The sequence below is a fragment of the Sesamum indicum genome, linkage group LG7 (genome assembly GCF_026168435.1).
Source record: "Sesamum indicum cultivar Baizhima isolate 11 linkage group LG7, ASM2616843v1, whole genome shotgun sequence".
In the NCBI taxonomy this organism is placed as follows: domain Eukaryota; kingdom Viridiplantae; phylum Streptophyta; class Magnoliopsida; order Lamiales; family Pedaliaceae; genus Sesamum; species Sesamum indicum.
In genome coordinates this window covers 11,328,770-11,355,155 of record NC_142663.1, presented here as the reverse complement: position 1 = coordinate 11,355,155, position 26,386 = coordinate 11,328,770, and the positions used below count along the sequence as shown (strand labels likewise).

The 26,386-nt window shown below is 33.4% G+C and overlaps 3 protein-coding genes across 5 annotated transcripts; 1 reads left to right on the top strand and 2 right to left on the bottom strand.

Annotated features, from left to right (window-relative positions):
* Positions 1–1,961: 1,961 nt before the first annotated feature.
* On the bottom strand, positions 1,962–6,690 carry LOC105166568 (uncharacterized). 3 transcript variants are annotated; one of them, XM_020695495.2, is made up of 9 exons: positions 6,453–6,690; positions 5,569–6,009; positions 4,577–4,959; positions 3,860–4,109; positions 3,587–3,752; positions 3,362–3,479; positions 2,942–3,070; positions 2,598–2,810; positions 1,962–2,515 (listed from the first exon to the last, which is right to left on the bottom strand). In XM_020695495.2, exons 2-9 carry the CDS (start codon positions 5,801–5,803, stop codon positions 2,237–2,239), a joined length of 1,773 nt encoding a protein of 590 aa, XP_020551154.1. In that variant the 5' UTR covers positions 5,804–6,009; positions 6,453–6,690; the 3' UTR covers positions 1,962–2,236. The 3 variants fall into 3 exon arrangements, with proteins under 3 accessions (XP_020551154.1, XP_020551153.1, XP_011084265.1); XM_020695494.2 differs by lacking the exon at positions 6,453–6,690 and adding an exon at positions 6,116–6,430; XM_011085963.3 differs by lacking the exon at positions 6,453–6,690 and adding an exon at positions 6,116–6,429 and having other exon boundaries at positions 3,362–3,464.
* A 5,563-nt stretch (positions 6,691–12,253) lies between these two features.
* Positions 12,254–14,083, top strand: LOC105166567 (uncharacterized). Its single transcript, XM_011085962.3, has 3 exons — positions 12,254–12,416; positions 12,543–12,658; positions 12,965–14,083. Exons 1-3 carry the CDS (start codon positions 12,348–12,350, stop codon positions 13,824–13,826), a joined length of 1,047 nt encoding a protein of 348 aa, XP_011084264.1. The 5' UTR covers positions 12,254–12,347; the 3' UTR covers positions 13,827–14,083.
* A 436-nt stretch (positions 14,084–14,519) lies between these two features.
* On the bottom strand, positions 14,520–24,673 carry PEX12 (peroxin-12). The gene is made up of 10 exons (XM_011085961.3): positions 24,493–24,673; positions 22,876–22,981; positions 22,511–22,659; positions 21,073–21,319; positions 20,343–20,452; positions 19,541–19,615; positions 17,718–17,804; positions 16,406–16,492; positions 15,894–16,031; positions 14,520–14,918 (listed from the first exon to the last, which is right to left on the bottom strand). Exons 1-10 carry the CDS (start codon positions 24,598–24,600, stop codon positions 14,847–14,849), a joined length of 1,179 nt encoding a protein of 392 aa, XP_011084263.1. The 5' UTR covers positions 24,601–24,673; the 3' UTR covers positions 14,520–14,846.
* Between the last annotated feature and the right edge of the window lie 1,713 nt (positions 24,674–26,386).

Genomic DNA, 26,386 nt, shown 5'->3' with positions numbered 1-26,386 from the left:
AATTTTTACTGAAAATAGTTAATAAAGTTGAGGTTTTATTATAGTAGCTTCTTTAGGATAAATATGATATAATTTTCTTAAGAAAAATTATTATAAATTATATTAATGGACTATATTTGATTCATATAGTTTGGTCCCATATGAACATTTTACAAGTAAAATGGTTCATAAAATCTTAAAGTAATTGGATTTGCAAATGCAAAGTAAATGATTGTACCAATTTGAAACTTTTATTATAAAATGGCATTTTATCTCTTACTTAATTAAAACCACATATGATATTAATGTTGCATATGTTTCAGGAATTTTTTTTTATATATTTTGGTGCGTGTAACAGATGGAATATGAGTTGCAAATACATTTTTATCTTTTAGCGTTACATCTATTTATAAAATATTTTATTTAATTAATCATATATTCTAATATTGGCGGTAGTCACATAGTATATATATATATATAAGTACTATGAAAAACAAATGAGGAGTGATTTTTTTTAACAAAAATTATTACAACAATCATATAAACTAAATTTAATCAACACCTACTATGCAGTAAAAACAACATTCAATGCATATCGCAAGGTTTGAACCCATGACTACTAAGATCATGAAGTTTCAATTTTATCAACTGAGCTATGCCTTATTGACAATAAAATGAGGGGTGTTAGTGTAATCTTTTCCAAAGGATGTTTGTGCATTTGAATAGGAAATGTAGTTGTAATTACAACTATAACCTCAAGAGGGTATAATTATAATGTTGCATAAAGTAGATGGTGTTTATGTATTTTGACCTAACCTTAGGAGTATCAATTTAATTGACCCCTAATTAATACATAACGTACGCAGGATTCACATTATAATAAAGTAAATATATACTAATTATACAAACATAAAAGTTTAATTGCATGTACATTACAATTATGAGCATATATGATGATAAGGTAAAACTTAAAAAATGTTCATCCCACTAATCCATTTTAAAGTTCCTACTACATGGTTAGTAATACCGCCAATGGAAACTATTTGGGAAATTATATTTTTGTTACCGTCAAAAAATTTGGTGAATCTTGATTAGTAAACAGACTTATTAGATACAAGCAAATTTTAAGGGTACTAATGTAATTTTTCAAATTATGGGAGGTTTACATGTAATTACACTAAACTTTTGATAAGAGTTGTGTATCTCTAATTTATATATGCATTAACCAATATACGAGAAGATATTAGAGTATATTTAATGTTTCATTTTGAGAGGTCTAGGTGTAATTAACCTTAATATATAATCTAAACTAAGTAGTCCCTGAATTGCATCCGAAGGGTCAATTATAAATCAAATGTTTGGGATGGAACATTAAAAGAAATTTACTATTGACTATAATTATTAAAAAAAAATCGATAAAAAAACTTAGACTATCTACCATAAAAATTATTTTTGATATGGCTTTTAGCCGTGACAAACATTTTAGCAAATGCCAAAATTATGGACAATAATCGTCGTTTGATCGTGGCCAATAACTATTTATTATGAGTATTTGTTTTTAATCATAACAATTAACCATAATTAAATATTACTTACTAGTAGAAATTCTATTTGAAATCAGGTCTGGTCAAACATAAATAAATCATAAGACAAATGTAATATACTTACTATATGATTAATATACATTATAAATAGAGTAACCAACCACATAACAAGTCTATCACATTTATTATGAGATTGACGGGTTCAACCAAACTTAATTTAAATAAAAGATTTGCATGTGGGTGTTTTGCAATAGTACCAATTGATTGAGTACAAATTTTGTTTCAAATTATGCAACCGGGTTTGGACTATCCATAAATAATCCCTCGAAATGGCAGATTTGGACTTAAAGATTCAAGTCTACCACAAAATGATACATGTGATGATCTCATCCCCCCCCCCCCCCCCAACCCCCGAAACAAAAATAAACACAGCTCAAATGGCTAATAATAACAAACTAAATAAAAATTTCAAACTGATAAATATGATCCCCCAACATTTACAGGCAAAAGCAAATTACTACTAAGAACTGCAGAATATACAGAACCTCCGTGGATAATCTTCATCTGAACTCATCCGATGTATCCAGGCCGGCTATAATTCCCCCCCCTTTCCCAGCAGCTAAGGTCCCGTTGCAGGACTCGACCAAACTCCACCTGAATAGGCATCAGACGACATCAAAGCATTAAGGCGCATTGCTCTTAGCTCAAGCAGTCTACCAAAATCTATCCTTGTTGACACTTAAGTAACCAGACATGACTTTTCCTCCGGTATTTCTCATGCCGTCTATGAGAAAGCACCATGTAGAGCCTAATGCTCCAATGAAGAAGTCGGCTTCTGCAGCCATCAAGAAGTTAACGAAAGGATAGTTGGTGCTCATTTCCCTGCCAAGACTCGCTTCATAAGTTGCCATGGTCATGTTCCCAGTTTGGCGTGTCACATTGGTGTAGTAAAACTTCCAATGCTGGTAGGATTTTGATCTATCAATGACATCCTGATAATGAAGACTTTCAGCATTAATTCATTACTTAGATTAAACTTATCTGAGGTTTGAAATAATGAAGGATGAGAGAAACCTGCATTTCAGTAGAAAGCCACACACTGTTCAGGTGTGGGAAGCTCTTTCTGACTTTTTCTGCCAGACGCATGTAGTCTTCGAATCCAACCACCTTCATTTCACATGCCTTATCTCCCATCCTGACATGCATGCTTAGCAACGGGCGAGGAACCCATGGTTTGTGATTTGACCAAACAAATCTTTCTATGTCTTGATTGTTCTCTTGTACATTCTGCAGAAAGGGAGTGGAACAGATACAATTACTAGATGTTATTGCCATATTGTGATGACATTTCTTGTATTTTGCTTGTTAGTTGACACTATATCATTTGGCATACAGCAAATTTGGATAAAATAGCAAACCTCGATAAGATCTCCTGAGGACGATGCGAGAACCATTGCCGCAGCTTCCCGTCCAAAAGCAGTATGACGTTCAATGTTCATTAGGTTGCATGTGTACTTGGACTGAAACCTCATCAGGTAGCGAACTGCCTAAAAGATGGTACAGAATTTGTAAAAATTAATTGTAAAACTCCATTTGCACTTCTCCAGTTTAGTTCCAGTGGAGGTCAAGCATAACATGAATGATGATAAGATGCAAGGTGAACAGCAATGAGCCAATTTTGCTTCATACAATCAGTCAGCTTCACACCGTGCATAATAGTGCAAAACATCTTTCCCCTGTTTACTAAGGTGATTGTAGAGCTATATATGTGAAAAAAATCATGAGATCTTTTGTATAAAGCAGATTTATTAACTCTTAAAAGCACCGTGTTGCTCTACCTGTGCTCGCCACCACCTCCTATCCATTTTACGATGGTGAACTATCAAGCTCCCATTTATCTCCGTGGTTGGCTGCATAATACTCCAAGGATTGCCCCATGCCCTGAAATATATAGTACTGTTGAGGGTGGCAATTTGATATGAATGAGTTTAGTTTTCTTTGGGAGCACATAGTGGTTTGTGGGAGAGCTGGCCACAGGAAAATCAATGTATTTAGTATCTTACCTAGGTGTCCGTCCCGACCATATGTCTCTGGAAGTATAGTTGTCTTTCCCTGTTATAACACCCCTTTCCCATGCTACCTTGTCATTCATAAGTTCAAGAGCTCGTTTTCTGCATTCAGGGGAGGTCTCTGGAAAGAAATAACATGACCAACTGGCACGTGATGAACCTACAGAAAAGCAACTCAAACATTTTAACAAGTGGCGAACACTCTCTTGATATTCCAGCAGCAAAAGAAAAGACTTTCCCAGCAATAATTGGATCGTGTATCACTACCTTTACAACCATCATGATCAGCTCGATTGTAGTACCCTGTAACAAGAACCCTCTTCTCATTGATTGCAATAGCAAGCAGACCACACATTCCTGCAAGCTGAGCTCCAATGCCAAATCCAGGCAGTCTCTCCCAATCAGCTACTAGAAACTTTATACTAGGATCCCTGCAGTTTTCCGGATGCTGATGAAGCCATAAGTCTCGCTGCACTTTCCTGGTTAGAGGATAATTTTCCACATCTGATCCTGTGATCTGGCAAAATTCGTTGGTGGTAAGATCCAAAGGATAAAAATGAAGTATTCTTCTGACATCATTTAAATGTACCCCCGTGTATAATGTGCAATTTAGTTGAGAATATATGTTGTATAATTTCATATAATGTGCCCACAGAAACAAGTGATGTTTAACTTCTATGACACTGTATGCAGAAAACCAGTTGAAATTGATAGACTGTCCCATGTTCACGACGCAGAGTTCAGCAATCTTGCAATGACATAGACAACGCACAGAGAGAGAGAGAGAGAGAGAGGGAGAGATCACCATAGAAGACTTCCTACAGAAACATTAACCAAAAAGCCAACAGAGAAGATAAGGTGATTGAATTTCTAGTTAGTTACCAGCATCTGGAACAAGTGATTGTTCATAGAGAACCCTTACTTGAAGTCAACCATTAAATCAAGCATCAAATGCAAATAATTAGGACACGTGACAATACATACCCAGGGAGGATAAGCTCCTTCAGATATCATTTGATCCCTGTAATACTTAAGCTGCTCGTCGGTCACTGATAATGGAAGGTCGTCCAACATTCCCTTCCAAATTGTCCAGGGAGGAAAGGTCCTATTCGGAAGACGTGTATCAAGACGCTGACTTACTTCCGCACTCAGCTTGCAATTCTCCAAGTGTGGAGCTTCAGGTACATTAGATTTGCTCAATCTGATTCTCTGAGAGGACTGGCCTTCCTTCTCTATCGATTCACTAAGAGAGTTACTCCATGCTGCATATAGTAAGGCAACTTTCTCATCAATTCCATGATTTATAGCGCTTTCTTTGGAGTACATGATTCTTTCTCCTTCTTTAAGCAAGCCGCTGCAATTTCGACCTGCATTATTTGTCATATAAGAGATGTCTACAAGTATGATCAGCTAGAGCAAGTGTAATGAATAGTGACGATGTTTGTCATCATAGAATCCCACGAATGTCAAATACAATTGGGTCCAATCTCTTAATTCTGAAGAACTTTTGAGTCAGTAATCAGATAAGGCGAAAACAAACGGAAGCGCAAGAGCACCAACAGGTTTCGGAAGTCAAAAAAATACAGAACTCGTCTACAATTTGTTATCTTTGGCCATCCAGTTCTTGGTTTTTGTCACTTTTCAGCTCTGATCTGCATATTTACAAAGACAGCACCGGATATCGTAGTTCACATTGAATTACAAAATTTAAAGTCCTGTTCGTATCTAACATCGCTTATGTACCACTACGCTTGCTAAACATCTTAATGGCATCGAACAAGCGGCCTTTCTTCTAATCAAGACAGGCTCCCCACGACAATAGTAAGAACAAATATGTAAAAGCAGTCTGTTAACGAATCATCCAACACGTCTAAAAAACACCAAAAACAATAAATACAACGTAAGAAAAATCAAACCTCAGTAGAATTTATACAACAAAGAAATCCTTTTACAGTAACAAGGAAGCCACAACTTACTAGTAACCATTGATGAGGTAGAATTTGAAGCTGAAATTCCAGTCGAAAACGGAGAAAACGAAATGCTACCAGACGAAGCAGCACCAAAAGAAGTGAGGGCAGCCAGAAACAGAGAGGTCAAGCAAACCCCACAAAGGAATCCAAACACACAAATTTGGCATGGAAAAGAGCTGCCCATTAGAAAGGCTCTTTGTGAAACAACTCTATCAAGAGACTTCTGATTCAATGCCTCCATTTCTTTTCCTCAAATGATCATCCAATTGCATTCAAAATCGAGCAAGCAGAGAGACCTCAAATACATGAAAAGAAACTATGCCATGTGCTCCCAACAACCTCAACTGCAAATCACATGAGCTTTTGCACTTTCCCGCATCACTCTCTCATTTCACCTGTCCAACTCAACTAAAATTAGCAGCAGCAGTTATGATCACAGAGGAGTACCTGAACACCAATCAAACGAAGAATAACTCAGAACCCACAATCAAGAACGACCAAATTCAAATAGCTTAAAGCAAGGAAACAATTCAGCTGAAAATTCCTAACATACAGCAATGCAATTCATTCAGGGGATTCACACAATCAGTTTCAACACAGAAAACCCACGGAAACGTGTAGATGGAAACAAGAAAAGGGCACAACAGTGTCAACAATGGAAGAGTGATGAATCCTCTAGTAGGTGAAAAGGCAGAGAGAAGTGACAGATGGGCAGCCCAGGAAATAAAGAATCCATGCAAAGAGACACATGTGAAGCATTTCTTTTCAGGAATTAAAACAAATAATTACAACCCAATCAAGGTAAGAAAAAAGGCAGCTCAAGAAAAAGGCAAAAACTTATCCAATACTTCACCAAAATGGAAAAAGAAAAGTGTGGTTCACAAGATTACCGGAAACCAACAGATGAAATGGTGTTTTCTTGCTTGCCCAGAATCTTTTTTTCCCTAAAAAAAAGTAAGAATAATGAATTTGGAAGCGACCCCATTAATCTTTATTTACTTTAGACGTAATGTAAGGAACAAAAGAGGGACGTTGACGTATCATAATCGCTCTCTTCATCATATTCCGTTTCACAGTAGGCAGACTGGCAGCAGTATGTCTTTCTGCTCCTTGGGCATCACATTTCATCCCTAGCTTACTATGTGGCGTGTGTGTGTCTGTGTGTGGAGTGTGGACTCACTCTACTACCATTATTTTTACTAATAATAATTCAAGAATTGTACCCCATGCACCCCACAGTTCTTGACAATCCTGATTAGACTTTAATTTTTAATAATATTAGGTAAGTTATAGTTTGGGCATTCCGGCCGGCCTTGCTGTTAGACTTTAATTTCTAGTAATATTAGGCAAGTTATGGTTTAGGCACTCCGGCCTACCTACAACCCACAGTCATCATCCTTTCTGATGAACTTGTGGGCTTCACTTCCGGTTTCTCATTTTTGTAATAAGAGAAAAAATTCGAGAGTAATTGTATTTTCAATATATTTTTACCTAAATGTTTGTCTATTTTATAATAATTTATAGTTTGTTGCGAAATTATTGAGATTCTCGATACCAAGTATTTTGATGCATTCCATAATATAACTTTTAGTTTGTTGCGAAATTATTGAGATTCTTGATATATATGAAATATTTTATGTACCGTATAATATAATTGACCGTTTCTATCAAAGAAAAGAACACTTGACTGTTCTTAATATTTTTTTCGTATAATTTTATTTACACTTCTCGATTTATGATCTATTTATATAATTATTTTTATTTTTATAAATAAAAAAATAATGTATATATAACTTTTTAAAATATATGGGTAGCTTGTGCAAAACAATCCATAGGTTAGAAAGTGTAAATGTAATTGTCCTTATTTTCTTAGTCCGCAATTCTTAAAAAACTAAATATAAAAAATATATTTCTAATATTAATTGAAAGTAACGTAACAAATGTTATAATTTGAAATTTTAATAACGTTAATCGTCAACACTTTGAGATAATAAATTAGTCAAAGCAAAACTTAATTTACAATAATAATTTAAAAAAAAATTAAGTTTGGGTCAATCATTAACCTTATAAAACAAATTAGATAGCTCGCTCATATGCACCATAATGTAGAATTAAATGCAATAGACCCCTTATGAAAATACGAATTTTTAGTCTTTTATTAAATAAGGAAGGACTGTGTGACCACGTGTAGTTAATTGTTTTATTTTTTAGAAGAAATAAATATAAGTTGTATTTGGTTAGAATCGTCGGGAGAGAGTTTGAAGTAAATATTTCAAATTACTCCATGTTAAATAGATCTGAAATTCATTACAATGTCGATAGAGTATAATTTAAAATTAAAGTCTGAAGAATTTGCGATATTTGTAGCATGATTTATCCAAAATAAATTCGAAGAATTGGTTATTACTACGAACATAAGATTTCTATGTTCAAATTCGTCGATCCAAACATAATATATGGTATTGCGTTATTCTTTTTTATTTTAATTTTTTTATTATCTATATTAATATAAAAAAAGTAAAGATCTCTATATTACAAACGTCGATTAGTGACACCACCTCATAAATGTTTAAATATACAATTATACCCATCATTAAATAATCTAAATATTAATAAATAATTATTTTATAAAAGTGACTTTACGTCATTGTAACACCACTGCATCAATTTTTTTATTATGTCGATAATATTTTAATTTTTTTATAAAAAATATAATTTGTTAATTTGTATTTTTCATTTATAATATATATTTAAATATAAAATATTACAATTAGCATCCAGAGTATGTTGGAGCTGGTGCAGGTGGAATATATCTCTTTGTGCGGCGCGGTGGTCCTACACCAACTCCCATCATCATCAGCCCCAGCTGTTCGCTTCTAAAATCTATGTTGATCGCTCGTCATCATCTACATTTTTTTATTATATTTATAATAATAATCAATATTGTTATTTTTGGAGTAATGAAGAAAAAGCAGATGATTCTGTATTATTTAATTAATTAGGTAATTAGTTTAAATATATGGAGGGGATGTGGGGTAGTGTGTAGGCTGTATGCATTTGTCTGAGGTAATTAAGTTTTGTGCTACTTATTATTCAAACTCTTCAATAATTAACTTATGAATTGGCACACTATTAATATATATATATATATATATATATATATTAATAATACAAAATTAAATGATATTGATATGGGTAGAAAGTGTAAAATACCACTCTTGCCCCTCAATGTTAGGAAAATCTCAAGAAAGGGACTAGGATCAGAGTCTTTTTACGCGGGTTTAGGATCGTTCCTGATCCGATTTAACTTAGAATTTGGGCCCTTGATTGACAAATATAATAAACTTATTGATTAATTATTGTAAGTCAAATAATTCTATTCTTACTAAACTATCTTTATATATCTTCACACGTTAATGCGTGTGATGAAGTACATTTTCGCTCTTGTAAGAGTAGTTTGGTTATAAAAAAATTATTTAACCTATAATAAGTTTAAATATCAATTTTTATTCAATATTTTTACTAATTTTAGCATATTCCATAAACTTTACTAACAGATGGGTCTATATGTTGCACGAAAATAAACGTCAATGGTAATAGCATTTTTTCCAAACCACAAGAGGCTGTGTGTAATTATGTCAAACCTTATGAGTAAACTGTGTAATTATCCCTATTTTATTTATTAATCTTTCTATTCAACCTGTTGACCTAAAACCATCGATAACTTGATCGTCGGAGTGCATTCGTTAGGGACAACCCAGCACCTCTGACCTTTATTTTTATTATGAATTTCAAGCTTATTACCTCCAAATTGAAGCATCCAAGACCCGATGTGGACAACCTCGACCCCATCAGATATTTTATTATAATATAAAATAATAAAAACAAATAAATATTTTGTTATTTTATAATGAGTTCCATAGTTCTAATAATGATAGTATTTGCTTCAAATTTAATTTTAGTGGACATAAAATTATGCATATGTGATCATTACAGATAATTAGCGACATATTTATAGTAAAAATACAAATACAGTACCAATTATATATATTATCATTGTACTATCATTATAGCCAATGTCACGATTATTTAAAATGACAATTTTATATATAATTTTTATTATTAATAATCATAATCTACAAAACCAAAATTATTGTCATTTGATATATATTTATAATAATAACTTTAAAATTATCAAGAAATATTATACTATTGATACTTTGTAATGACATTACTTGGTTTAGTTGGAAAAGTAACATCAAACTAATGGGTTGTTGATTTGTGTTGAAGAAAAACAAAAAGAAAAAAGGGGGGAAAAAGCTAATCATAAGTGAGGGGTTTGAGTTAACTTAAAGATAGGGTTTTGTCCCATTGACATTGACATGCACTTTTGATTTAACATTTTAATTGTGATTCACTGCTTCCATCTCTTTACCATCATTTTCACCAATATCCACTTCCTCACTCCTAAACTTTGACCAATTAATTACGCCTAAATTACAACGACTTTTTTTAAAATTTGTCATAATTATAAAAAAAAATTTATTATTTAAAAAATTATAAATACCCCTCTAAAATTACAACTACCCCCTCGTGACAGCTCATTATATGAGAGTGTTTTTTAGGTTTTTTGTAAGTTTACGAGAGTTTATTTGTAATTTTACGGGAGTTTATTTGTAATTTTTAAAATAACGAGTGGGTACTTGTAATTGTAGCAAACTTCAGGGAAGCTCACTGTAATTTACTCTCTAATTTATTTACGTATTTTTAAAGGGTTAATTACACTTAATTAGACCCCTCTAAGGACATTAGATTTTTTTTCCAGAAAAGCTTTTGAGAAAAACAACACTTGTACCCTTATGAGAGTTCTCCATTTATAGTTGCGCCCTTTTTATTAGGGTTTTGATAGAAAATATTGATGTCAACAAAATATATATATATATATATATAATTAACTTCAAATTTTACACCTCATTCAATATTTCATAAGTTTTTGATAACATGGCTAGTTATTTTCTTTCATCAACGGCTAATTTTTATCCGATGACAATAATTTAAGAGTAATACTTTATTACAGTTACATTCTTTTAAATTTATGTATATTACATTTATCTCGTTACAATTATAAAAATATTATTATAGTATTTTTGTCAATAAATTATTAGGAATATTGAATGAGGATTAAAATTGAAAGCTTTTCTAATTATTTTTTTTCTAGCGTCAGCATTTCTCATTCAAATCTTAACAGAAGAGTACAGATATAAACGAATAGTTCTCGAAAAAGGTGAAAGTGTAATTTTGAATTTTTTGGGGTGAAAGTGTAATTTTGTTTTTTAAAGGAGTTTTAAGTGTAATTATCCTAAATAATTAAGCAAAATTAGATACTTGAGTTATGCTGTGGATATTATATTGTTACAAAAGTTACCCAATACTCTAAAATATTAATAAAAGTTAGTTCTAAGTGTATTTTAACCCTATTTTTTATTAATTAAACGAAAACTTTCATTTACTATACAATATTTCAAAATAATAAAATCATACGACGTCATTTGCTTTACAATTTTATATTAAACCAAAAGAAATAGATTAAAATAATATAATATCTAAGACTAACTTCCAAAGAGCATAATCAATTTTAAATGTGATAATATCATTTTTGATCCATTAAATTGGTATTTAATATCTCAATTTATCAATTTTTATCCCCAATTCTTTTTAAAATTATTCAAAATTAGTCGTGCTCGTTAGTTGACTGTTTAGTTCAGACTGAACCTTTTTTACGGAAAAAAAAGTGGCAAACTAATAATAAAGATAAAAAAAATTAACAACCCTTTATCTGCCATCAGGTGAAAAGTGGCAAAATTTGAGAGAAAAACACTTTTTGGTCCCTTAATTTAGTCACTATCTCACTTTTGGTACCTCATATTCCGACCTCATCAATTTTGCTTCTCAATTTTTTTTTAAATCATCAAAATTAATCATGATTGTTAGTTAATCAAAAAATGGGCCTGTTAGTTTAGACGGCCAACTAACGATCATAATTAACTTAGAATATTTTAAGAAAATTTGGGAATCAAAATTTGATGAGATCCGAATATAAAATACTAAAAATGATTTAATAACTTACTTGGGGGGACAAAAGTAAAATAATCCCATTTTAGAATGATGAAATAATAAGTCCATTATTATGTTATATTATATTAATAATTTCACTAATACTTTATTTAATGAAATTAAAAATATAATACATTATTTAATAGTGATAATTATATTTATATCCCCTGACTTATGTTATGTTTACATAAATCTCCCATGTATTTTGGATAATTGCACATACACCCACCAAAAAAATCGATATTATTTACACAAACCACCCTTTTTTTTAGAAAAATATACATATATTTCGCAAAAATATCATCAGTAGTACACAAACTACCCTTATTTTTTTTTATGTCAGAGGTGAATCTTTAATTATGCAAAATATATAAGTGATTTATGTAAACAAGATATAAGTTAATGGTGTAAATATAATTATCTCATGTATTAATTAATAACCCACATTTTCATAATGTGTGATTTGGGAGTTGAGGGATTCTATGTATAGATTTCATCACTCTTGAGAAATAATTGATTATTAATAGACAGACAGATAGGACAGAGAGCCGCAACGGTCATATTTTTCAAACTCTTAAGCCCATCATCACTGCATTTTGCCTCCCATTTCCCCTTTTTCCTCAATAACCACTCTTCTCTACAGTCTACACACACAAAATTCCAACTGAAAGATGGGATGCTTTACTGCTTGTTTTGATCCCAAGAAGCATAAAAAACTCATGAAAAAACTCCCAAATCAGGTTCAACTCCCAATTCAGTCTCACCCAATTTACACTATAACTGCTGCTGCTTCTTGTTTTTTCTTGAATTTTTGCAGAATAGTACTGATTTGCTTCTCAATCATTTTGTTTTTTTGTTTATTTTAGTCTTTGTCTCCAAGGGATGAATTACTACATGAAGCTTTGGAAATCTCAGCTGCTGGTACTGAATCACAGAAGGAAGAGGGGATTGTTAATAGCACGAAACCCGTATTAGAATCCGAGTAAGCTACCGTCTCCTGCTCGGCTATGAGGAGTCTTGTGTTCGTGTTTTTGCGTTGGGTTAATTGCATTTTACTCCCTGTGAAATCATTAATAGGTGTAAAACCCCTTTCGGTAAAATACCCGATAATGTGACTCCTGTAACTTTTAGAAAAAGTTCAGTACTTCTCACGTCAGGGGATCGCATTGCCCTTCTTTTGTTGTCTATTAGTGTTTTCACAGAAGGTTTGTTGCGTTTAGGCCGTTTTGTTTGCCGTGTCTTTCTCTGTTACTCATTATGTGCATTTTTTATGCATTTTGTGCATTAGAGCTAAGAACGAGGAGCAGATGAATGGAAGCAAAGGAAAGGAATCTGTTAATTCAAATCTTGATACAGCTGATACTGATAATTCAGTCGAAAATGAAAAAGGGAAAGCTGAAAGTATTCTAGGGAAGGATCATAACGGTGGCTCGGGCTCAAATTCGTATATCGTTAGACCACATCACGGCCATCAAGATTTATCGATGAGCAAAGAAGAATGCGTTGCTGTGAACTCAATAGATCTCACTTTAGAGAATACTTCAAGGGAAGGAGGCACCGATGATCATCGTTGTGTCATTCAGCCGGAGTCCTCAGAGTCATTGTTTTCATTATCTATAGATTCTAGGAAACAAGTTTCTGCCTCAGAAATGGGAGCTGATAAAGAGGTCAGCAGCCCACTGAAGCCAAGTGACAGAGAGAACAACAAGAAAAGCTTACGTTTCACGGTGTTTAGGTACAGTGAAGACAAGGAGAATGTCAATACTTTAGAGGAAAAATGGATCATACCAAGCAAAGATCAAACATCACTCCACAAGTCGAAGACCAGATGTGATGATCTGTTGTTGAAGCCAAATGAAATTCCAATGGATACTAGCCTCTCTAGTTGGTTGGTTGGATCCGAGAAGTCGGCCTGGGCTAAAACTAGTAGCATCTCCTCCCCAGGGAGTGAGAAGAACTACGGAGAGAGGCCAGTTTTAGGGGTGATTACTTCTACTAAAGACGTCAAGCAGTTGGTTGAGTCAACGTCTGGTGGATCAACACCGTGTCATAGCGCTGATGATCAACCTGGTGTCGGCACAGTGGGCAGGTATTGGCAGCAGACGAGTGTGGCCGGTGGCGGGATGTTAGCCATTGAAACTAAAATGTGAAAACACTAATAGGCAAAAATATACGGCACAAAACGACCCCGACCCGGGTATGCAGTGGGCTTCTTTTAAAAAAACTTAATGTACTGCAATTTGTTTTGTTGATTAAACTTAGTGTTCTGAATTGCTTCTTAAAAAAAATTTCATTTTCATTTTTAGATTTTCTATTCTCACAAGTGCTTTCTTTCTATATGGTTATTGGTTTTCTCATATGAAAACTAAAATGTATCTTGCTGAAATTAATATGCAATCCAATCATATATCTTCTTGCTGTCGTGACTTTCAATCTTGCGTTATGAAAATCTTGTATAAGAGTGTCGTAAAATTTTACCTTTAACACCAGAATTTAGATAAAGGCGTAAGAGCTCTGAGCGTTGCTCCCTAAAGGTATAGGAAATTGAATCTTGTGGTGTCAAGACTTCAAACCACAACTCTTACAAAAATATAATTCTGGTCCGAATATTATGAAGAGTAAATTGATTTATTGATTGGAACCAAAGAGAGAAGAACAGATGAGCATAAAAGGGAGAGGGGTAAACGCAATCAACCCTAGAAACAAACTGAACTGAACCCATAATTGGAATGTTCCCACTCAATTCGATAAATCGGGACTTATTTTACATCACAGGACAAAGAGGGGATAATTTTCACTTTCCAAATTGGGGAAATTGATTATACAACTCAACAGCATAGCAATTAGCAACAAACCGGTGGCCAATACTTTTATTGGAAGATAGGTAACAAAAATGATTTGAGCAGTTATTTAAGCTACAATAGTTCCAAATGTATTTTTCACCTAATTGCCATGAGTAAGAGTCTATTGTGAGCTAAACATATGGCAAACTTACTCTGCCTTGGTGATCTGACAAGCGGAACTTAATTAAGGAGAGAAACTTTCAGATTCAGCACCACCCCATCGGTTAACACGAACGGTTCAACATGATCCAGTGGTTACTGAACACTCAACTCTCATAGTACTGTAGAACGGTTATGGCAAAGCATGCCCAACAAAAAAAGCATCTTTTATACATCATGAAATAGCCTCCTGATTTGTTCTACTGTTGCAGGCATCAATGTAACTGGACAACGCTTGTACTGTGGCCATTCGAAGAAACAAAGTTATACTCGAGAATTCCGATAGATGGCAGAAAAGTATATGAATCAGAAGTAACAAAATGAATACAAGAAATACGACACAGAAAAGTTGAGAGAAATCATTATGTAAGAAAGAGAAAAGAACACAGTAATTTCTACAAAAGTGTTAAGAGGATTCCTCTGTCAATTCATTGATCATTCATAACCTTGAAAGTTACATTCCAAATGGATTCCAAATATCGGGTATCACTAGAATTTCTCTCGCTTTAGTTTCTCTAGTTATATTACATATGCAACAAGAAAAGAGATGCATGCGGATGATCCCAATACATAAGATCAGTAGTTGTCTATACTTGGATTCAATAGATCAGGACCCATATCTTGAAATTCATTCAAACTAGGTACTCTAGTTAAATTCTCTCCAAACTAACGTAAAACTAAGTTGTGGAAAGAAGAATAAGATGCAATATAGAAATAATAAAGAGAGAGAACAATCACAATCATATGACTCGGACATTTAGGAGCGACTCCATTTTTGCTTCCCCCCACTGACCTTGGAGTGGCTAATTGGGGGAGGAAGGTCTGCTGGGTTGTCTCTCTTCTCTTTCAAGTTTGTTGTGGTCTATCTATTGAATTGATTCAATTTCTATTTAGTAATCCTTTGCCGTAAAGGGTACAGTTAATTTCACTGTGAACGTACAATCTATCAAGAGGTTGTCTAACTCGTGTTTTCATAAGCTAAAGTTTCCCAAGATTGATGGTTAGACATTTGTAATGACTCCATCCTCTTTCACAAAGAGATGGTCAAAATGCAAATGTGGTAAACCTTCTTTCATGGAAATTATCATATAAAATTGGTCAAATTTCATTGTAGGTGAAGACGTGATATATTCCCAAAACAACACTTGTTTTAATCTCAAGGGGCAAAAACAGCATTGAAATCTATTGTAAAAAATTGCCGCAGTAGATTCTAACCTGATTGGCATACTTAAATATACAAGTATAGCAGAAAACAAATCCTGAAACAGCCATTACGGATGGATTTGTTCGCTTCTGCAAACACAAAGGGCATACTGTCTTATCTGGGGGCAGTGGAATCCCCTCCTTTGCAACCTGTTTGGTAGAGAATATGTTATGGATGACGTATCAAACCAGTCATATAAAAAGAATAAATAAAATCCAGAACAGTAACGAGTCGAGTCAGATTAATATCAATGGGATGGAACCAAACATGAAGTCTTGTCATCCACTCCAACCATATATAACTTCTCCAATTCAATCAAACAAACACTTGAGAAAGAATTCATAATCTATAGGTCATAATATAACAGGTCATGCTACTGAATTTAAAAGAGCAAAAAACTTTCAACAACCATAGAGAAATAAAAGCCATAAAGAATGACTCTTCAAGATTGTTCAGATGTACAGATGAAACAAAATAAAAGAAAATGACGGAAATGAGATTTCTTTACAGGAGAGCCGCTCACCTTTGGAGGGGGCGGAGGTGGTGGAGGGGGGTATACGGTTGGAGCTGACATTCTTTCCTCTGCAGACTGGTACCACCATTCCATCATCTGTGCATCCACAAGATATGGACAAGGAGAAGACTCATAAATGTCGAGACAGACAGCACAAGGGAACTTAAGACCCAAAAGGTTATGCTAGAGGAAGAAAACAAAGAAAGGACATGAAAATATTAACTAAAAGACATCCTGTGCAGTGGGCAGCTGCAAGGGCATTTTGAATATTTGTCAACTGGAAACTATTGGATAATTTGATGGAAATCTGTAAATCTCAGCACTCTATTCTTTAGATCTGTCTAAAAAATTTTGAAGTCCTTTCAAATAGGAAGTGCCGAAGTGGTCATGAATTAATTAGTTAAATCAAGTTCGAGAAGGATTTTGTTGATCCTAGCTATTTTTCAGAATTCTATATTTCTAATTATATATTGTAAGCTCTCTCAATTCAGATCATAAATAGGGTCTTCTTGCAAGCTTGCTTTATTGGTGAGATTCCATAAAGCCTTGAATTTAAAATTTAAATCTTTTTGCCTAGTTTCTTATTCCTCTTCTTCATCTAATGTTTACAATCTTCCAGCTCTATACTTTCTGTTGGGAAACAAAAAGTGCACAGATTTTGACCATGTGTAAGCACGACTCCATCATTCACAGTAAACAAACTTTAAATCTGAATAAAAAACCAGTCCCCTAACTCGGCATGTGCTTACTTACAAACTTCCAATGATTTAACCATCTTTTTATGGCAATTCCAATTAGCCATTTACAAAGTAACAAAAAGTTAGCATTGTTTAGTGAGCGCAGATGTTCACTCGTTTCAGATTGTCACCATCCAAAAGCACTGCTCAAAACAAAGTCCAATGAAACAAACAAGAAGGGTCGACACACATATAAGTCCTCAACCCATTAAAATATGACAGATCTAGGATCCTTAACTTTTTTAAGTTATTATTCTTCTTTTGTCGGATGTTTCATTTTGAATATGGTAAAATGTCAATTTTTGCCCAAAAAAAAAAAAGATCAAGAGTCCAGGAATTTTACGCAATAATATTACGATTAAGTGTCTAATATCCATATTCGTAGTCAAAAATAAGAAACCTTGTGATCTAAATGTTGGCAGCTTGCACGCCCACAACTTATATTCATAGCTATTTCCAACAATTACAAGTCCAAGCAAGTAGCAAGAAGGATACATGGAAAATCCAGAATAAAGTTCTGATTAAGTTACATAATGTCTTTCAGACTTAATATGTAACAAGCCAGAGCATATTGTGATACTCACTTTAAAGAAAAATACAGCTGCAATCAAACCAGTCTGGGCATAGTCAAGAACAGCATAAGCGCAGCTGAGCAAACCACCTTGTAAAGCCTGAGATGCAATTTGGATTAAACTGATTCAGTTCAGAACCTAGCAACAGCACAAACATGAATTCCTCACTGGATGGGAAAAGAAGTTTAGGATAGAAAATAACACAAGCAAGGCGCCCTAAATTGTTAGAGCAATTAACAAGTAATGCCAGGGTAATACACGACCTGTATCCAAAAATACCCCACGACTAGTGAGACCTAAAATGCCAAGTCCTGTTCATAAAAGACCAAAAAGCCATTGCCTGTCTCCTGCTTGACCCAGTCTGTTAACAACACATTTAAGAAATAATACGGCCTTGGCATGTATCAGGCAAACTTGACCTAGTTGGTTTTTTGTCATTCAAAATTGAATAGATTATCATATAACTTATACATGTATCCATATATAATACAAAAAGAATCAGCATGGCATTTTACACTCATGCTACACCAATTTTCAACATACCAATTGCACCCTTGAAAACCTGTATCCACAACTAATAATCTTTTAAGGACAACTACAGTAACCTATCTCCTCCAAATGTTTCGCATCATGTTTTTCTTTTTGAAAGGAGTTCCACATCATTTTACATGTAAAACTTCATTCACTCCCAATACATCTCTTTCTCCACGTTCAACCCTCAGTCAGTTTTCTGTACCAATTCAACAGGCTCCATCTCCACTTCCAATATTCTCTATGCTTTCTTCCAATCTATCCGAGAGACATAAGCTTAGGCAAGATGGTTGTTCCCATTGGAGAGTGATGAAAATTAAGTTTCAATATTAAACTCCAAACCAGTAATTGTATTTTTATTTCTTGGTTATTTCTCAGAATTGTAAGCATTGATCATGCCTTACTGGCTACTGCAACTTCCACCGGGTGAGTTAGTCTTTCTTTCACCTCTGTTCTGCTCTGTCATTGTTCATATGTGAAACCGACATGTGAATTTTGGGCCTTTCCGGTTTACCCTGTCATTTATTTACCAATTTAGTCTTTCCCTTTTGACCAAGATATAGCACATTTAGGGAGGGATTGCTTGTGATGTCATCTCATATCAGTGACAAAATATGAGATGAGATGGATTTGGTTGAGGTGAAAAATTTTTAGTATGTGATTGAATGTGACATAAAAAAAGTATAATGATGATATTTGATGTAATATGTAAGATGTGTTAGGTAAGAAAGGAATGTAATGACTATAATCGATATGATATGTTTTTTTTTTAATAAAAGAAAAAGTGAAATGTGTTTAAAATATGTTGTGAAAAGTTTCTCACAAACAAAGACATATCACCAAAAAACTTAACAGTATGAGACGAGAAAAATGTCACAAGCAATCTCTCCCTTAGTTTCTTAGTTCGTGTTTTAACTTCACTCAGTTTAGTCAATTTTTTGTTACACTCAGTTTCAGTTTTTGGTTGAATTTGATTGTTAATCATAAGAGAAATAGCATAATAATATTTGTACCATGTGTATATGTACATGAGGAAGATTTGTATTCATTGTTCACATAATATATACTTTTGACGTGCTTCATTTGTTAATTAAGGAAAACATGTCTTAATAATGTTTTGCAATGGAAGAAATTTACACAAGTACTCTGTATGTAAGGTTGCCTGGTAATGATAAACATTGCATGCTGGAATATTATGTGCTCTAACATATTAAATGTGGTAAGTTATGGACACATGGGTTACATGCCGCAACCACTAGTATATATAACTATTCGTCAAATGAAGGAACAAGATTAACCCATACCTTTAGCCAAGGGGACCCACGGAGTCTCTCACGTTCACGGCTTCTTATTTTCGAAATTCTGGAAGATGTATCCATCTATCTTGACATCATAAAGAGAGAAGGCACAAAAGAATAAGAGAATATACAGAGGAAGCACCAGGAAAATACATTTTTCTATCTAGAACAGGATTCATACTTTGTATAAGTTTCAAAAATGGCATACGAATCGCTGGAGAGATTGAATTGCAACATGCCCAGGATGCTCTGACGTATATATTAACATCTTATTTGTGTAAATTAAGGATTACACTCTAAACTTCAAATCATAAAACAATCAGGTGGCACGAAAATTCAAGCATCAATATTAGACAGAAAGCAATACACCACATGCTTTTAGCCGTCAAATAATGAATTTCTACCAGCTGCAGAAAATGGAAGACTAAAAAGTTTCGAATCTCCTGTGTTAAGGCGTCCAGTAGTAAACATTTCTAGCAAGGTAGCGAAAACATGGAAAAAAATTCATACAAGAATACCCGCACTCAATGGCCAATATGGTTAGCATGACATGCAGTAGGCAAAGAGAGGTAATTGAATGAATTCTATCTCGTAAGCGTGTAATCAAAGGAGGGTAGGCATACTACATCTTAGCATGTTCAGTCAAGCCATTGTCATCTTCACATACTACCATGCTGAAATCATAACTCAAAATATTTGACAAGATTCAAAAATGAAAGCCAGCATAATAAGATCATTTGACATTTGGAAAAAGAGACAGAAGTTTAAATCTGGAGAGTTTATACAACATATCAACTTCAATAAATACCAGTTCCTGCCCAGTTGCTCGGCAAACATGAATTCCAAGTGCATGTAATCCCAGTGAGTAGAAGCCAGTCGCATCCAATAAATATAACAGCTGGTAAGCAAAAGATAGTCCTGCACAGAACGTTAGCTCGTTGGAAGGACAATAGCAATAGATTCAGTAGGAAATGCTGACAGCTTGCTCCATGATGAATGTATATTTTCTCTCTGTATCTAGACCCAAAGGAAAAGTGGTAAAAGAAGGATGCTTGTCAAACTCTGCGTAAAGCTTATAAAGAAAACCAAAAAAGGAAGCCAAGAGCCCAAGACGACATTCAACTATATGCAGTCATGGGCTTAGTGAGATGGACCTTCACTTTAAAAGATATTACTGTTAAGAATCTAAGAACTGTTTCAATAGAACTAATTCCATTCTGTCTGTCCGTCTGGTACAGGTTCAAGCCTATGCTACTTTTCTCCTACATAAACTACTCACATGGCTCAGAAATGAGCGGTTATGAGCAGTAACCCAGGTAGATATTATTGGCAAAATGGTCTACCTTCCCCTAAAATTCCTTTCCCTAGATTCCATTTAGTATATAAACGGCTCAAAGATAAAAAAAAATTAAAATTTTGAACACCTAAAAAAGTGTATGCACGAATAAATCTAATCTTTACCACCCAAAGTATAAAGACCAAACAAACCCTACAAATGTTGAGAAAAAATTAAGTTGCAAAACTTATTCTATATAGACCTTCATTTCCAGCATGTAGCCAAGGATAGCAAGCACCTATAGTCTTCCGTAACCTCTTGATCCAACGAGCTCCAGCTGATGCTTCATTATCTAAGTTGTCCCTTGACCCCAAAGTATTATCGCCTCCACCAACAAAGTCAATGTCAAATCTTTCATCACTGTCTCCCCATAGACTTGCCTGAAGAGTAGCTTCCCTTTCCTTGTTGTAGATTGATTGCAGTTTCGACCTCAAATATGGTAATACAACCTGCAAAAAATCAGATGAATTACCAAGCAGACAACAATGGTCAACAACAATTAAAAACTGAGTAAGAATCATTTTGAAACCTGAGTTTTACTATCAATGTCAAAGTGATAAATGAGTGTTTAAATCTCTCTAATGGATACCCAAGTTTGTCATAATTTTCAAACTGGTACATGTCTTTTTTTAGAATGTTTTATAAAAGACAAGTATACCCTTTAACTAAAAATTAGTTTGAAGTATTCATCTAAGATATCATGATATATTCACATGATTAAATAACTTATATCATTCTAATAATATATTAAAAAGAAAAATTAAAGAAATAAATAATAATTATAGTAAGATATAAGTCATCATTTGATAACCAAAAAAAGATTAAAATACACTTGAACAGAAAACACTACTTTTGAAAATAGAATAAAAATACAAACATATAAGATAATATTTTAAACTTAATTTCTTAATAAGTTAGTATGTAGGAAAAAGAGTAGACTAATATAATTTCTATCATTATATGAAAACACTACAAAACTGCATAAAAATACACCAGAACAGTGAAAAGTACTTAAAAAAACCTTGATACACAGATGGTATCAAAAGAAAAATTTGGAGATAACACTTTAGATTTAACTTCTAAAAATCAAACTTACGAAATAGAGCAAAGACATTAATGTGCAGAAAAGAATATTGCACTCCTTGTTGTCAACTCTCAATACATTTTCAGCTAGATACATCAGCAAATTGCAAGCAGCATGACAGCAACTTTTAGCAATGTCACTTCCATTAAAAACAACGGTATCGATAAAGAACGTCAAAGAAACATCCTTGTCATGTAAGTTGTCTCTTAAGCAGCATATTAGCTTCAGAGAGAGAAATTACTTGACTAGTGGAGAGAAATAATAATGGCATCTCAAGAGTCTGACCTAGCTGACTTCATTAAGAATTTACTCCATCATCTTAGATCAATCTTTCTAGTCCTGAACATGAAAACACTCAACGAAATCGTGTTTCACTTGAGCTTGGCCAGGTTAAACAAAAATAAACATACTTTTTTGACAGCTAAAGGGATGAGGTTCGAAACACAGATAGGTGAAGATTTAAACAATAATGCAGCAGAACAGTGCCCCACAAAAGACAGATTGTTCAATTTATTACAATCTAATAGCTGAATGAGTAATTAAGAATATTGTTTACCAGAAATACAACAGAGAGCACTTTTTGACGCTTTTGTAACCCAGCATGTTGGATCTCATCACCAGAGTCTGCAAGTACACTGCTCTTTTTGAATCTAATCTTAACTCCTCTTCGACGTAATCCATATAAAGATTCTGCAAAAGATGCATCTGAGGGAAATACAAAAGAACAAATCAGCAATGTCATATCACCAATACCATCTTTTAGGTCGCAGAATCGAAAGCTAGAAAGTTGCAAAATGCATATGCTGATCCCTGAGCAACAAAAATTCGATAGATTCATCTCAATGGATCAACAAGTATAGATCTCAACAAAAACTACAAGTGAAAAGTACTTTAGAAGCAGACATATGAGATGACTTGCACCTGTTGTACGCAAACTGTGAGTTTCAAGGACAAGCATAAGCAAAGCGAAAAACTCATCTTCATAATCCAAGATTTTATGGACGAAGGGTCTTCTCAAAGCAAATACCTGCAAACAAGAGGCATTAAACATAACTTTAAATGGCACCACCAAATTCTCTGACAAAAGTTTCTTGCAGAAAAAATTCGATGAAAGAAGAGGTCCAGAAATCAAATTGATTAAGTGTGAAAACAACAAGGTTACAGTAGAAGATGATAGAGACGTCACATGTTACAGGTTTTTCACCATAACACCCGCTTTCATCCAACGAAAATTCCAAGGAACAAAGAATAGAAATTGAGCCAAAGTCCAGAAGTTGAAAGATTTCAGTTCAGTCCGCACACACCAAGATATTACAATATCCTAGTACTGCAAAGCAAGATATATTTATGGGTTTCACACGACCATTCACAATAAACATTCTGTTGAATGAAATAATATTTTAAGCAGAGTCTGAAAATTGAACGGTTATGCTTGCAAAAACCAAGAAACACTGCGTTCTGGCAATTACAAGAAGCAAGGTCATACTTTCACATTTTCATGATAAAATCAACCTTTATAAAGAAAACCAGAAATATTCTGGAAGCAGAAGCAGGGTCCAGATATTGTACACTTGAGCATGCATATACCAAATCACTATGTTACCTGAGGAAGAAAGCAAGTTATGTTTTACAGGTTTTTCTGCATTAACATTCAATTTTCCATGACTCAAATAGTCAAATGCTTAAGAATGCACATCCCATTGTAACATCACATCCTAGACCTGCTAGTAAGCACCATCCAAGCATATGCACATATACCAAGAGAATCTTATATGGGTAAAATTATGCTTAGGTGAAAAGGGACTTTCGAGTTATAAAGAATGCAATAACCTTTAACTTTTCATTATCATTACAATAATATATTGAAAACGCAACTTTGATTGAGAGTTTTATACATTACTAGAACAAGAATAGCTTAAATTAATATTATTCTACAAATCCATTTGGTTGAGGGGAAAGAAAAAGAAAAAGGAGGAACTAGACAACATGATTTTGTAGGAACAAAAATTACAGTAAGTCAGACTCCTACTACTTAAAACATATTTTGTAGGAACTAGACAACATGATTTTGCACTTTCTTAAAGTAAGATGAACATAATAAAGTAATCATACACAGAGAACGAGTAAATGCTTATGTTAAGCACCGATAAGTTCAAGCAATATGAGATAATTGTTTCGTTAATTCATTTTCACCGAGAAAAGGTTGTCTTTCTGCATTGTGCTTACAGAGAGGTGAATTGTTTTATTTTTCACATAATATAACACAGTATATAACAGTGACATAAGTAAAAATGCAAACTACATTAACGCGGACTTTAATTTTTCCTCAAACTGGAAATTTTTAATAAACTGTAGAGTTCAGATAGTCAATGTGTTTTCTATTATTTCGGAAGTTCTCCTACTTCTTAAGATAATTTCCCTGTTAAATTCTAGCTTGTAAAAAAATAACATATGATTTTTAGGTTTTCCACCAAAAAAATTTGTGTGGAGAAAAAGGATAAATTGATAAGGCAGTGGAGAAACTTAAGATATACATACGCCAAGGGAGTAAGTAAGGGCGGCGCGTAGACTGGACGGCAGCTGCTGAGCGGCCGCCATCTCGAAGAACGTCGGCCGTGTACCTTGTCCTCCTACCTGAAACAGCATCTCTCTCTTCCTCTCTCCTCTCTCTCTCTCTCTATACCTGCTTTTCTTCTTCACTTCTTCCGTTTGCGATTCCCCATAAATTCCAACATTGATGATTTGCCCCTCAAAGAATACTTTTTGTACTTAGGTCCCCCAATATTCTGCAGAACCCCGCTTAAGCCCCCAACATATATAATTTTTTGCACTCATACCCGCTTGGGGTTAGTTTAGCATTATCTATCGTCAGAAAATTGAAAAATTCTAACTCGAATTAAGTTTGGTCAGACCAAATCAATCACAGAGCAAACATGATATACTTATAATTGATCGCTTTTTTTAAACTATATACCAATCACACTATAAATGTATTGTACTTGCCATATGATTGATTCAGGTTTGGTCGAACTAAATCCAAACTAAAATTTTCCCTGAGAGGCTCGGGCAGGGTCACCAGTTGGCAAATAGCATTCGCGCCTCCCATCCGCACGGCTCAAGCTTGAAAATTTTTGATATTAAACTCGATTGCTGAGCTCCCTAACGATATTTTTTTCTAGTTAATTTAATATGTTTTTCTTTTTAATTATTTTTATATATTACTATATATTCAATATCATATTGTAAATATGACACATTTAATATATACATATATTTTGAAAAAATGAATTAACATAAAATATTTATATATAAATTGTATTATTAAGTTAGTAGAGTAAAAAAGTACCTAAACATATATTAAAATAATAAGTCAATATAAATATTTTGATTTGTAAAAAAATGACTTATGCATAAAGAAATCTGACTAGACCACAAGGGTTAAAAATTTATAAGATTATACTGTTGTAAATGTACAAATTCTAATTATTAGCTTATAATTTTATATTTAGTTGTGAGTATATATTTATATCAAGATACATAATATTAATATTTCTATTTTACTGCTTATAAATTTATGTCGAAATTTGGTGATCTCCATGAATTAATAAAAAATAATAATAACAATGTTGGTTGAATAAGTTCACTTATTTTCATTGATATTGCATTATATAATGTATAAAATTAAATCGATTATTGCTTGGTTTAAAAAAAATATTCTTTTTATTATTTAGCTGAAAGATATAAAAATTTAAATTTCCATTATCATATTTTAAAAATGAACTTTCATGACCATTCTCGTTTTACCTTTAGAAAATAGTTTATCTCTATCTATTTTATGAAAATTAATATGTTATATAACTCAATTATAAAAAAAAAAAAAAAAAAAAGAAAAAAGACGACTGCTAGCACTTGCGTGGTAGTTGAGCTTCAGCTCAAAACTATTGACAACAAGCTCGACCTCAAAATGGTATACTCGACTACTCGAGTTTAGTTCTATCCATTTGCAACCACATATATATATATATATATATACTTCTTAACTATACTTCTAATAGCCATGTGTGTCCGTAATTAACTAGTATTCAATATAGTTTTTATTTTTAACCATGATAACTAATTGTAATAAAAGAAGTCAGATTTATTCTGACGTAGTATCCAGGGGTTATCTACCCCATACACTAATATATTCAACTACAAAATACAAATAAAAAAAGTGAAGAAACACGTAAGTTGAGTGCGCTCATGAATAAAATGCTTGTAATTACAAATCCTCCCACAATTTGGCATAAAAAATCCTCTATTGATCTCAAGGGTTTCAGAAAACTCCCCCCTCGCTAGTTTTGTCTCTCTGAATTGAAGAATGAGAGGGTAGGAAAAGTCCCATCACATATGCCAATGTGTACAAATTACAACTGCTAAAGTTGATCCGAGC

What these genes read in the sequence shown, in the direction of transcription:
- LOC105166568 (XM_020695495.2), bottom strand. Translation starts at nt 5,803, where the DNA reads ATGGAGGCATTGAATCAGAAGTCTCTTGATAGAGTTGTTTCACAAAGA. An exon ending in TACCTCATCAATGGTTACTA is followed by an intron (nt 4,960 to 5,568) that starts GTAAGTTGTGGC and finishes CAAATAATGCAG; the next exon opens with GTCGAAATTGCAGCGGCTTG. An exon ending in TGATCATGATGGTTGTAAAG is followed by an intron (nt 3,753 to 3,859) that starts GTAGTGATACAC and finishes GCTTTTCTGTAG; the next exon opens with GTTCATCACGTGCCAGTTGG.
- LOC105166567 (XM_011085962.3), top strand. Translation starts at nt 12,348, where the DNA reads ATGGGATGCTTTACTGCTTGTTTTGATCCCAAGAAGCATAAAAAACTC. An exon ending in TGAAAAAACTCCCAAATCAG is followed by an intron (nt 12,417 to 12,542) that starts GTTCAACTCCCA and finishes TGTTTATTTTAG; the next exon opens with TCTTTGTCTCCAAGGGATGA. An exon ending in AAACCCGTATTAGAATCCGA is followed by an intron (nt 12,659 to 12,964) that starts GTAAGCTACCGT and finishes TTTGTGCATTAG; the next exon opens with AGCTAAGAACGAGGAGCAGA.
- PEX12 (XM_011085961.3), bottom strand. Translation starts at nt 24,600, where the DNA reads ATGCTGTTTCAGGTAGGAGGACAAGGTACACGGCCGACGTTCTTCGAG. An exon ending in GCTACATGCTGGAAATGAAG is followed by an intron (nt 20,453 to 21,072) that starts GTCTATATAGAA and finishes CGTTCTGTGCAG; the next exon opens with GACTATCTTTTGCTTACCAG. An exon ending in CAGCTGTATTTTTCTTTAAA is followed by an intron (nt 16,493 to 17,717) that starts GTGAGTATCACA and finishes GTGGATGCACAG; the next exon opens with ATGATGGAATGGTGGTACCA.